Consider the following 13,583-nt stretch of genomic DNA (forward strand, 5'->3'; position numbering starts at 1 on the left):
GTATAGAGCACAAGATCGCCGATAGTACTTGACCAAGAATTGGACTTCAAAGTAATTAGTTTTACCTTCAGTTCAGTGGAAAGTTGGAAGTAGCGCCAGAGTTTCTACTCTAGCAAAAAACATCGCGCTGTTTCATTATCCGGTCTCGAGGGAATTTAAATTTCTTGGGCATTCCAAATGTTTTTTAAAACAACATTCAAATCATCCAGATATTTTTACTAAGGAATCAAACGAGCTTACCGGCATGTTCTCAAACATGTATGGATCATTAAAACAACTGGAACTGAGAAAATAACTAAAAGAAAGAGAAACAAAATTCGAACATCATGTCATACAAAAATCACTACGATCTGCAATAAAACTTATTCATTCTAAATTATTCTCCCTTACACATGGATTCCCTGAAAAATTTCTCTTCTCGATTATTAACGAGGAAGCAACTGTATCTTTACCAGTTAAGAAAGATAGCTTACTAAACTACATTCGATTCCACTGAATGATCTTTATCCAATCTCAAAACATTATAAGAACTAATGACGTCACCTTGTCGTCAAATAATTGCTGGTACGCAGAATTCTTCTCTAAAAATTTTTTATGAATCAGGACATTATTAGATTAATCTCCTCGCTTTAATGCAAAAGGATCCAATTCGAATCTTCAAATGTAAAGAACAAATATCGTGCAACACACTTACTTTGAGCGAGAAAGCGTCGCAGGAAAAGACGTGTTGCTCAGAAAAGCGATTGGTTTGTCCTCGATAATCGAGCCAACATCCAAGTATTTCACCAAATCATAGCGGTGATAGAGATCAGGCTGAGAGTACGGTTTGTGACTGACTATTTCCTAAAGAAGAAAAGAGATCAAGAAATTGATTAGATGCTTTGCTGGTAAATTCGGCTCACACATGCAAATAGCTGACTAACGCAACTCTCCCGACTTGAAACGACAAAAAAAAAACGTCTGAGAGGTTTTGTTACTCACTTAAGACCTAACACCTCACCTTGAACTCTTATGTTCTTTCAAAGAATACAACTGATGAAATATTTCAGGGACGAAGGGGTAAGCATTAATGAGCACAATAGATCGATTGAAAATGCCGCCCCTTTATTTTGAGACGTGTGGCCTTCTTATGGTTGAAGAAAGGTGTGTGTATGTTTTTCCTTATCATGTTATTAGTTCCAACGGAGATGAGAAATTTTCATATTTTTTATCCAAGTTATCTAAGTTCTCTAAAAACGTATACCTCTTTCTCAAAGGCCTAATTCATTGTCACATGTAATTCAATCCGAGCGAATTGACAGTTTTGAAGAGCTGAACTGATTAATTTGGCTTCAACCCAATGTAACTGTGTACTGCAAGACGTTAATTTAAGTAAACTTTCCCGTCAAAACTGATAAAAAAATACATATGTAACCTTTGTGTCCAATTCGCTTGACGCTACAACTATGCACACAGCAAAGTTTGTGTTGTTGACAGGTTTCCACGAATAAGTGAAATTAGCCGTCACACCACGGTAACCTGAAAAAGAAATAAATATAAAATATTCATTTGAAAATAACACCTGAAAAGAGGGTGTGAAAAAGAAGGTAAAAAGATCTGCATTAGACGCTAGAAAAGAGCCTGCTATCACGAGTAAGTGATAGCGGTGTTACTAAGAAAATTCGACAAATGCTTCAACCCTTTCAGCCCCAAGTATCAGTATTCATATTCTCCATACTGTTCTCTATACATTTCCTGAGGTGCTGACGAGAAGAATTTTTCTAATAGTCAACAGCTTCTTCAGTTGGTAGTCATTTCCTTTATTCTCATTACCTTAATATGTGATTCAGGGGTGATATTGTAGGGAGAAATTAGATGCTGGTCACTCTTAGGGATCAAAGAGTTAACAGTTTTGACAATTTTCAGGTGAATGTTGGAATTAACCTGGGACTGGACCAGTTTTTCTTTTCTACGCTCAAATTTTTCTTTGCATTCAGTAGCCATTATTATTCAGTTCTAGTATTATGAATCTCGGTAGTAAGGATTCTGCTAAATAATCTTGTTGTCGCTTTGGAGGATTCATTCCAGGTGTCATTACTAATACCATTGCCGTACCATTAAAATTCGGGTCTCCCCGCGATAACACCCTCTCAGATCTTAAAGTCTTGCTGCCGGTTTCTCTCCTCATCATGGAAGCAAGGATTTCGGAAAAGCCTATAACACAAGTAATAAATATGAAAGCCAAAGGCGTAAGATGACGTACCATGCAGGTGAGAGAACATGTCGCAGCATAGCGAGATTTCAGTGTCAGTCCCGCGCTGTCCCAGTAACATCTGTTTGAAGTATTGATAGAGCTCACACATCTATGGCTAACATTACTCAAGGATGGGAATAATTTAGTGTTGCAGATAGGGAAAATAAGAATACAGTCGAGGTTCTCCAGATTTGACGGTATCAAAATCTATGGAAATCGTCACGCGTTCTGCCCGCTCCAATCTCTCTTTCCTTCCGCCTCCCCCCCTGTGTAGGGTTCTCATAACACTCGTAAGGACTAAACATGGCTAAGAATCATCTCTTACCAGGACTAGTTTCCAGGTCACTGATAATTATCACCACCGGCTCTTCCTGAATTTCCTCAGGTTCGGGAAGTTGGGGATGAACCAGAGCTCGGCCATTCTCGGTTTCGATAACGAAGGTGTACGACAATTCACCGGGACCAAACGACTGTAATAAACGTTTGATAAATGAAGCTGAAACTTTTGTGAAAGAATAGTTAAAATGTAGCGCATAAAATTCTGAAGGAAAATATTGCTTGCTCACCACAGTGTTTTGAAGGAGCTCACTCAAAGCTATGTCGATTCCCACAACACCAATTAAAGACTGGAAAGAGAACGGATAAATAAAACGAACATGAAACGAGTATAGAGTATATTCCACAAGATAACATGTCACTAGCTATAGCTCTTCTGATATTGTTTTACTAAGCCGACATGATTCTTTTGACTAAGCATTTGTGCTGAAAATTAATGCAAATTCATTGTTCTCTCAGACCAAATATTCAAACTCACATGTTAATCTGTTGGCATTGTTTTTAACACCCACATCCTATTCAAGATTCTGTTCTGCAAGATGCTTGCTTTTGTAACACAGTTTTCTGAATATCTCTGACTTGGGCGTGTTTTAACCCTTCACTGGCTAAGAGGTTTTCTGCCGAATTTAAACAGTGATGAGACATACCTCGTCCTTGCTGTAACACGGAACTCCAAGTGTCACGTACATTCCTAATCTCTCAGCAAACTGAGGAGACGACAGCTGGAAGAACAATGTTCACGAACGTGAAACATTTTACTTGTCAATGAAATGAAGACGTCGAAAGTGTTAAGAAGCAAATGACTATCTAACGAAATACATGCGTTCAATATTAGGTGGCACCGGTTATTTCTCATGTTTTCCTTTACATTTTTGCGCGGGAAATCTGCGCGCGGCTGGCAAAAATTGATCCATTCACGCATGCCCAATGTTGTCCGCTGTTTTGTACCATAGACAACTACCTGCAAACTGACACTCTGACGCTAGAAGATCTGTGCATTTTCTAAAAAATAAATGACACTCTTTGATTTGTCTTTACTTACTCTCGGTCCTTCGTCGCTTTTCTTACTGCTGGGAATATTCCTGTAAAAGCGACCCATAGAGAAGGCCAGCTTTCGATAATCTGTGATACTCTAGAAGGAGGCATAATATATGGTGGCCTGAATAAAAAGTCATCCACTTGATGCTAAAGCTTTGATTCATTAACGATACACATGACAATTTGGTTTTTGTTTTGTCATAGTACTTATTTTCTGGGAACTTAAACTTTTAGCTGCATGAAACTCTGTAAGATCCACTAAGTGACTACTTGGTGCTGTTTAAATTTCCAGTTTTTGGTAATATTTGGTGGTTTTTACAATCACGTCTTCTGGCTGACGGCAGTACAACTGATTATACCTACGTTAAAGCTTTAAAAACTACCCCAAAACAACTTACTTCATATTTTCCATTAGTTGTTCGGGCCATTTGCTTAAGTCTGTTTACAGAGTGTTCGTCCATCGCCGAGATGTTACTTGATGTTCCGCCTAGTAAACTGTAAGTGTAAACACTAATTGTCGTGTTACTCTCCGAAAGAAGGGCACTGATGTCTTCTGTAGAAACGTCTGTACTTCCGGCTAGAAAAATCAACTGTTGAAATAATTCAAATTGAGAATTAAATTGAATGCACGGCTCAGTAAGGATTCATTTTGCATCAAAGGAAAGGAGAACAAAAGTTAACTTATTGGACCAAGCGGTAAAAGTTTCCACCGGATGGACATACTCGATAATCAGCTAATTGTGGAATGGGAAGTGCTCGAAAGTGCTTGGTGAAATGAGATCCAGTTCTGCGTAACTTACGTGAGTGTTGCGGTTGTTCTTCATGTTCGTGAGCAGTTTTAAGGCCATTGAAATCGCATTGTAATAATTAGACGTCATGGTGGAGGCAAGAGGAACATCCTCAACAAATCTAGAATACGGATGTAAAATAAATGAAGATAAAAGATGAGTGACTTCAGCTTGGAACCTAGTAATTTACTGCAAGCATAGGGGTTGAAATGTCATAGGCCGCGAAGTTTTTAAAAGTTTAAGAGATAAATGTGGAAAAATAAAAGATAAATTGGATTTTGGGAGAGGCTAATTCAAAGGATGGCTCTTCATCCAGCCTTTGAGGTAGGATTTTAATTCAACGTTTTGATTTTGTAGGTGTGGACAAATAGAAAACCTGCAGGAAAACTCAGGGAAGAAAACTTATAGACTTAACATGTTCTGTAGCGTATATCAATTAGGGAATTAAGGGGTGATCCGATACCAAATTCTACAAAATAATATCATACAAATGGTGTAGAAGACAATAAAAAGAAAAGCTAATAATGAAAAGGTTAACGTGCTCAGGTCACAGAAGTGATGAACAATTTTCAATTAGCATCAATATACTGTTCACAATGACTACCTTTTCAAGTCCAGAAGATTTTGGCCATTGGCTTGCACGAGCTGAGTGTTAAAACAGCTGTTGTATGTATTATCTGAATCTCCGCTGTGCGTCATACCCGGGAGAAGCGCTGACTCCGCAAAGGCGATCACCTGATGATGAAGTTGGAATTTGCCTTTCAGTTTCGTAAAAGGTCCTATGTATTCTTCCACTGCATAAATCTCGTTTAAGAGTCTGTTTTATTTCAGAACGCTATATTCTACTAGGCAGGCGCAGAAAAGTTGTGCGAAAACTTACATTTACAAAATCTGTCGGCAGCAACCCCTTTAGCATCGGCGTAATGGCGGTCCTGGCGAATATGATTTTGTTTTCTTCTTTCATGGAATAGCTGATATCAAACAGTATGACAACATTCTTTGGTCGTAGAATAGCCGCAATGTACCATGGTTGAAGCCGCTCGTCTCTGGTCCCTAACCATTACAGAGAGAAATTTTAAATTTACATCGTCTTGCAGAGTGGAATTTCGCCTTCAGTAATGCTTCCATCTTAAATACTCTACTTTACATAACATAACAAATTTAAACTTACCACACTTGGACGAGCTGACTAACGCAGCGGGAAATTTACGGAAAAATCCCGTTGCATCGTCAGCGAAATATTGCCACTTGTGTTGACCGCGAGGATTAAAATTCTGAAAGGCAATAACAGGCTGATAACTTAAAGAGAGTTCAAATTTGACTCTAGATGCCAAGAGACGGATCCACCCCTTTGTGAAGCAACTGAATTCAATCCACTCAAAAAAGTGAGGCATAGACCAGGTTCAAATCCCTTTCTCCCAGTTACCAATGGGGCGCTACTCAGAACATAGCAATAAAATCGATTTGATAATAAATTCATTTACATGTGCGCAACTAGTTCATGAAAACAAAGAACTACCACAATTTGCTCTGCTTCTAACTTGCTTCGTCGATTATTGTTAGGAAGTCTCTTGGGATACAGAACCCCGTCAAAAATTTAGGCAAAATTTCCAATTCCTTAAATCACAATTACTTAGAGATCATCTCGTGACATTCTTAAGCAATACTTAAATGTGCTCGCTTTCAAATATCACTGTTTGACGGGTTGAACGGCGTATTCCACTGTAAATTTGCTCAAAATAGAGTTGTAGTACCTTCTGCGACTTGGAATGCACATTTTCCATCATTTCCTTCTCCAGCGGAATAGTCCAGTCGTAAGCCGAAACAAGTTCATCAGGCATCTGAAACAGGATAAACTAGTTAGCAATAGTTACAAATGCTGGCTTCAAAGATGAGGAAATCCATACCTCTTTTATTTCGCTTGGCCAAGACCAGCAGCTCTGCAAAACAAGAAAAAGGAAGAAGAAATTATCACAACAAAAAGAAGAAGGTTCGGTTTTCTGTGAAGAACAAGACTGATAGCTAGCTAAAAGTAATAGTACTATGACTAGACTGCCTCTGTAAATCGGCATTTCACGCACAGCCTTATGCAATAAGCGACATCTTACAAAGGAGACAGCAATAGCGAAAAAAAAAGTTCACTAGTAAAGTAGAAGGGCGGTAAGAGCCAAATGGTACATTGTCAGCTCTACCTAGGTTTAGTTATGAATCTTGAGAAAACTATTACAAACTCGTATGTACGAATGTGGGTACTTTTTGTACCAATCGTAATCCCCAAAACAACATCGGCAGAATATGATGACTAGATCCTTTAAAAACGGGTCCTCTCATTAGAGTGCTTTTCGATTGAGTGTCGTGAAACCAAAGCCAAAGAATTACAACGGCCAATCAGAAGAAAGGAAAATGATTGGTTCTAGTTTTGCATCCGATTGGTTGAGAGAATGGCGCGAGTTTTTACTGGACCAATCACAGAGCGAAGTAAAGCAAACCAATGCAATCTCGGATTACTGTCGACATTCAATTGACAACTGCTTAAAATCTGAAAAATTAACCAATATTTACCGAGTTATGGTCAACCCATCTCTGAAACTTGGTAGAGTATTTCGTATTTCCATCGTAGCGGCAGCACTGTTTAGGAGCAATTTCTTTGAGATTGGTTATCCTTGGTCTTTTAGCGCTCTTGTATTCTTCATATTCCTTTTCAATCACATTCTTAAGTTTGTTTCCGAGACGCCTCTTCATTTCAATCTGGCCACTGATAAACATCGCTAACTTGTCCACCAAATCAGAAGGATTCAACCTTATGTTCTTCTTCACTAGAAAAAGGAAAAAAAAACGGGGGTAGTGGGTTAATACCGGCAAGTCCCATAGGGCATTTGCTAATCAACCAAATTCTTCAGTTCAACTCTTTGAAATGCAAATGGACTAGAATTCTTTGCTTTCTTTGAACCATATTGGGGAATTTCCTGACCAAACGAGGAGATTGCTTCCTCTCCAGGGATCAATGAAAAGATATGAAAAATCAGAAACACGAGTAATCGATTTAAAAACAAAATTGTTGAGACAACTTTTCAAGGGAAAATCTTTTCTGGTATAAGCGATTTATTGTGAGCTTTTTGCCCTTTATTTGTTACATTCGATTTTTCTCGAAAAATATTACCGAAACGTTAGTGTAAACTGTACTGTAGCCTGCGAGCAGGCTCTCAAGCGCTGCAGGACAAACGTTTCTCCGCTAGCGGGGAGATTTGAGACGAGTCGGGGAGAGGTTTGTCATGGGTTTGGCATCATTATAAAATTTCCTCCCTTGTCATACTAAACAAGGTCACTCACTTGAGTTATCGTAAATGTTCTTCATCTCGTTGACACACAACATATCAACCATGAGATTCTCCGCTGTTACAGAAATCTTTTCCGCAGAACTGATGACGTCTACGCTTGAGATGTCGTTCTTCACTAAGCAAGTGCAGTTGGGATCGGCATTATTCTTCCCGGAGAGCACAGGTGCTTTGGTCATGAGCTTGTTCTGGTAAATTTTGAATTTAGCCGTGGAGGCATCAAAATCAAACACATGCCAGTAACGGGAACAGTTGGTGCTGTCGTATCCAAATCTATCTGCAATGTTTCAAAACAGTTAAGTTAGATATCCACAAAATATTACGTTACTCCATTAGGTCAGTTAAGTGTTTGTGGGAGATCTTTGTTCAAGAGATGATTATCATACATCCTTTTCCCGCGATGTGGCACCGTGGAACTGCCACTCGACGATAACTGAACAAGACTTCTGGCAAAGGGCAAACAAATGACCCACAATGACTCAACCTTCAGCACAAACTAAAGCTACACCTGCCCAGCTTTAATACCTTCACTGCATTCCGGTTGTTGAATATTGTACAACAGACCACCTGTGGAAGCCTGGTATATCTTGACATTGGCTGATATCTTATCCCAGCAGACACCCACAGAATAAATATGTACATAGTAAGCAAATGTCTCAGACTGTAACCCTCTCATTGTTATGGTCTCCGGTCCATACATGTCTGTAGCATCCACGTCAAGATCGATTGTCTGGGAGCCTTGTTGACATCTTTGGCCATCAAAGAAAACCTACATACAAAAAAGGATTTCAGTAGAGGTACTTTTTTCACAAAGGATGGCGATATAGCCCTCATTTTAAGCAATTTTTTAATGGACTGTCAAAAGACACTTGTCCACCAAAGTTGAGACCAAAGTTATCACAACAGCTAGCCAATCATAACAAAGGAAAACAACACTAACCGATGAGAACTCATAGTAAAACACCGGAAACGCAGGTAATAGGCCACCATTGGTATTCGTTTTACGTCTCATTGGTTGAGGGAATGGCTTGAGTTTTGTGAACACGTGAAAGAGCGAGGTAAATCATAACAAAGTAATTCCGAATTAATATCGTTACTCGATTGAAAATTGCTTTATAGCTGTTTGTTTAGTTACAGGACTAATTATAATGCTCAATAAGCTTAACTCTTGATTACGATCTATCAAGAATTATGTGACGAGCTGATTTAAAAATGGTAATTTAGTATTATCAACTGAGTTGATAACGTAAACTGGCCGCCGTAGAGAGTTTCAAAGCTGACGTTTCGAGCGTTAGCCCTTTGTCAAAGCGATTGGAAGAATTGTGGGTTTTGTGTGTGTTTATATGCAGAAAATGGAGCTACGCTACTGGTGGGAATATAGTGACGAGAAAACAAGAATTTCATTAGTTAAATGAAATGCGTTTGTTGATCCCGTGGGGATTAAGAGTGCCGATTTCAAAGATAAATTTTTTTCTAGAGTTTTAAGGCTTTCTGAACCGCTTAGAAGTAAGGAAAGGCCACAAATGGCCATATTCAGCTAAGAATGATTAGGAAGATTGTCATTTCTTTCTACGTCGCGAAGGAGTTCTTGGAATCGGTCACCTAGTTGTCACCCTGTTTCACCAATATATAACTTTTTGCAATAACTGCACGTTGGCGGAAGTGCACGTGAAGTGGTCAGTGATCTTAATGGATTTCTTGGGTCCCGACATTTTCTCTACGTTTTGAATGAAAGGACAAGTTTCGCATCTTGAGCGAGCACATTTGAAAGTTCCAATTGGTCATTGGTTTGAAATGAACTTCTGACCAAAAAGCTGCCTATTTTTTTGTCGTGTTTGAATGAAATTAGTGGAGGTTGCGAAAAGATAGTATTAGACTCTGAATCGTTTTGAAGTAATTTAAAGTTTTTTAGAACGATAGGTTTGACAACGTAATCGAAAAACTGGCACATTGCCTTTCTGATTTTTCGGAAAAATTGGTGTTCAATAAAACCTATGAAAAGATTGGCGTAGCTGGGTCCCATTTTGGTACCCATGGCTACGCCATTAGTTTGTTTGTAGTACTTTCCACGAATGAGTAGCAGTCGAGTGTTAGTTCAAGTTCGCCTTGATGGAGTAGTGTTTCAGAGCTAGGTTCAACAAATTGATCAACAGTCAGCACTACAAACTGCTTAGAAGGAAGCACTATTCACTTAAAAAGAGGGAGAGTGCTGGTCACATAAGCAATTAATACATGGCCGTGCTCTTAACGAGATCTCTGTACCTCAGTTGCTACAGTATATTCTTCCTTTACTCACCATTCCAGATTTGCATTCCGATTCTCGAGGCCATGGGGTAATGACGTAAGAATCTAAATCCTTGGGGACACGCCCCCAAGTGAGGACAATACGGTACATGTCATCGCTTCCCCGGAGGGAGAGACGCGGAGATATCACCATATCTTGGTTAATCATGGCGTGTTTTTCAATGTGGGATGCGATCGTAAGGTCTTCGTTTAACGTATAGTAACCAATTCGAGACGTTCGAATCTGGAAGACAAGTTATCACATTTTAGCACAGTATAAAAACGCTTTAGAGCAGACACTTAAATCACGAACAGTCTGTTTTCCAAAATGGTTCGCGTCTGATAATAACCTTGATCATAACAAACTCCTCACGATACAACACCTCTATAAGCGGAAGATGAGGTGTTTTTGCCTATCTATTGAGGTGAAGACCATCTTTAGTGGACACAAGACTGAATTTACCAGAAATAACTCTTAATTTATGATTTTGCAACTCTCAAGATATGATTGTATGACTATGATATGATCCGTGATCTAAACCCTTACCACGGACCCTTTTTGATAAAAAAAGAGAAGAATAAGCCTCATTCGTATTCTTGAGGATCCTCATAATTCTTCTATAAAACATGAGACATAAGACAAGCGATCTGGTAAAACACTGAGCTGCGTTCACTCACATTTCTCTCGAATAACCCGCCCACGCATATCACCCGTTAAAACCCTCTTACATTCATACATAATTTGGTTTCATAAAGTGAGACGATAATGTAAGTTGGCCATTGTAAAAAGTTTCTAAAAACTAGCAACTCTTTACGGAGGCTAAGTTACACTGATCAGCTCATCTGATAAATATAAAATCAAATTATTTTGTTATACTCCCCTACCGACTCAGCACCACAATTTCTTTAGAAACTTGCCCCTTTTCTCGTTTGCCGGTTTATTTTAAGTCAGTTCCATATCTGAATTTAAAATGGAGTATTCTCTTCGAGATTCTTTATGAGAATCATTATGGGGACTACCTTCGGAGAAATTCACAAAAGAAGGACTGGAAGCAGTTACTCAGGCAACGTCCCCGTGTAGGATATATATTCTGTACATACTTGATAGTATCCTGGCTGAACATCTTCAATTATAGCCACACCATAAGAGTTAGTGAGACTTTTTGCTGTTCTAAGAAAGATCCCAGCATTAGATAATAACATGCACTCTGCGCCGGGTACTGCAGCCCACTCCACGCCACGAGTTGCATCTTTGACCTGTTGATTGGATGACACATTTAATATAGGCAGCTAAGAAAAGAATAGGAGGAAATGGGTAGGATTGGTTTAATAGAAAAGAGTACGAAAGGATGGGAAATGAGAGGATACAGAAGAAAATGCGAAGACTAAAGAATTGTGAAAGATGGCTTTGTTTTATGCTACTGCACCGTTTTCGAGTAATAAATGTAGTGTTTACTATCGAAGGAAATTTAATTTGTATATGCCAAGCAAGAAATTGTTTACGAATGTTTTAAACAACTAATGTACATTGAAACCGGAGTTATCTGCCAATGACTACTTTAAATGTTAAATAACTTTTGGACTCTTCCGTTTTCGCTGTAAACTTCTTAGTTTATTTGTTTAGTCATTGGTAGTATTCAAACAGGCTGGCCCACTTCAATTTAAAGCTGCCGTTTTTAACTGGGGCCAATGGAAACAATCTTAATATAGCAAAATATCTATATAAAATACACAGACCAACCCTTAACAAATATTTTTTTCAACTTGTTAATTTTGTGATCACCAAGATTCTTAGTAAATAATATTCATACTTGTGTTTTGGCTCTCATAATGCGCTCGAAAGATCAAGAAAACTCAGCGCACAGAGTGCCTTGCCTGATAGAGTTGTTTTCTCGTCTGGGAATTCTAGTTTTTCGACTTCCACTCTGAAAAATTATCGAAATTAAAGCCTACTTTTACACAGTTCGACACGAAATCTTTGTACAAGCAAGATGTCATAGAAGAAAGATGATCCTAACTGCATGTGTAAAAGATATGGAAGTTTTAACGGCGCTGTTAAGACCGCAGGAGAAAGCGCGGAATGAAAAGGGAAATTGTAGATTCAGCGGTGGCGTATTCGTGGGTACCGCAAACTTTTTATCTCGTCAGGCTTTTAGCGACGAGTCTCACAGTTTCACTCGCAATGAATTTCATGTTCGGTCCCAAGGTCCCTAATAAATGACAAAGCAGATCGAGATCCAAGGTTCAAAGGTAGTTACTGTGGCTTAGGGTGACATTCCTGAGCGACAAAAGCCTGTGTATGATCGCTGTCATTAAGATCATAATTATTTTGTGATAGCCAAAAAGAACGTTAAGGAGAGTATCTAAATTCTTGCGCAACATCTTCCTGTCATTAGCAGTGTCTTGAAACAATCTGAGTAAAGCGAAGATGATAGTTAAGAGTTGTACCGATAAAATGACTTAGCCTTGGTGCCGCAATTTCAAACAGAGGTCTCGGCATTTCGAAAGTCACGAATTTTACTATTCGCCTTCCCTCAGATTTGTTACGATGTTTCCTTTCGAGTGTCCAGTCAAATTATCCGATTAAACACAGACCATTATTTTCCACGCGTTCGGTGTCGTCTGAATGTAAACAGAAGTAATCTCAACATCAAATAAAACAGTGAAAGCTGCTGGTACACCAAAATCGACAAACCTAGTATCGATAACTACAACTACGAGATACATCAACACGTCGAAAACAACGATGGACAATGGACTCTATGCGAGAGGAACGTGACAGAGTTTTACCTGGTCGAAGTATCCGGGCTTACTTACCTGGCATTTGATAGAGATACTACACACTTCACAGAAATTGATCGCAGCTGTCAAAATCCCGACAACTATTATGAACGTAGAACACATTTCTTCGCTTCTCGAAGAGGCACAAAGGAATTTAGTCGCTACGGCTACGGCATAAGCGGCAAATATGCCTTAGTACTTTTTTCCAACGCACGTAGCAGACTATTTTGCATTTTCATTACACTGATAACAATAGACTTCTGTATTTGACGAGGTGCGGAGTGTCCTTTGGTCTAACAATAAAGATCACAATTTGCATAAAGTGAATTGACACTTCATAATTCTTCTGATTGTTTGGAGTAACCGAAAATCGAAGAGGAAGTTATAGAGACCTTAGGAATGCTCTTAGGAAAGGGTTGGGAGCACGGAAATGGCAACAGTTCTTAAAAGTAAGGTATAAAGATTAGGCTGGCGTTAGCTTTCTTAGGAAACATTATCAACAGTAAAGGAAAGATAACTTTTTTTAAGACAGGCGCGGTGAAATTGTATTTCTCTTAGCTGGACAATAGTAAGACAAAGACACAATTTTTGGAATTCCATAGATTTTTACATAAACGACAATGTGTAGTAAGATAAATTAAAAAATTTTTTTTTAAAATGCTTTATGCAAGAATCTGTAGTTCTATAAAGTGAATATTTCAATTAGCAAATGCATGGAGAGAGCACTAATCTGAAAAATAAAAAAGAACATATTTTCCAGTCGTCTTCGCAGAACCATGAGTGCCAACC

The 13,583-nt window shown here is 38.8% G+C and overlaps 1 protein-coding gene across 1 annotated transcript in view; it reads right to left on the reverse strand.

Moving 5' to 3' along the window:
• Positions 1-12,980, reverse strand: part of LOC131772520 (VWFA and cache domain-containing protein 1-like) — a 19,148-nt gene extending 6,168 nt beyond the window's left edge. The window contains exons 1-21 of the mRNA XM_059088443.2: positions 12,831-12,980; positions 11,115-11,270; positions 10,027-10,257; positions 8,256-8,499; positions 7,726-8,007; positions 6,958-7,211; positions 6,303-6,335; positions 6,150-6,236; positions 5,567-5,669; positions 5,276-5,448; positions 5,000-5,130; positions 4,408-4,516; positions 4,006-4,197; positions 3,612-3,701; positions 3,217-3,291; positions 2,800-2,859; positions 2,559-2,703; positions 2,095-2,193; positions 1,415-1,518; positions 695-843; positions 241-295 (exon numbers count right to left, since the gene is read on the reverse strand). Coding sequence (XP_058944426.1) covers positions 241-295; positions 695-843; positions 1,415-1,518; positions 2,095-2,193; positions 2,559-2,703; positions 2,800-2,859; positions 3,217-3,291; positions 3,612-3,701; positions 4,006-4,197; positions 4,408-4,516; positions 5,000-5,130; positions 5,276-5,448; positions 5,567-5,669; positions 6,150-6,236; positions 6,303-6,335; positions 6,958-7,211; positions 7,726-8,007; positions 8,256-8,499; positions 10,027-10,257; positions 11,115-11,270; positions 12,831-12,917 — 2,859 coding nt within the window. The 5' untranslated portion in view covers positions 12,918-12,980. The remainder of the gene's footprint in view (positions 1-240; positions 296-694; positions 844-1,414; positions 1,519-2,094; positions 2,194-2,558; positions 2,704-2,799; positions 2,860-3,216; positions 3,292-3,611; positions 3,702-4,005; positions 4,198-4,407; positions 4,517-4,999; positions 5,131-5,275; positions 5,449-5,566; positions 5,670-6,149; positions 6,237-6,302; positions 6,336-6,957; positions 7,212-7,725; positions 8,008-8,255; positions 8,500-10,026; positions 10,258-11,114; positions 11,271-12,830) is intronic.
• Positions 12,981-13,583: the final 603 nt, after the last annotated feature.

The sequence above is a fragment of the Pocillopora verrucosa genome, chromosome 1, assembly GCF_036669915.1.
Source record: "Pocillopora verrucosa isolate sample1 chromosome 1, ASM3666991v2, whole genome shotgun sequence".
Classification (NCBI taxonomy): domain Eukaryota; kingdom Metazoa; phylum Cnidaria; class Anthozoa; order Scleractinia; family Pocilloporidae; genus Pocillopora; species Pocillopora verrucosa.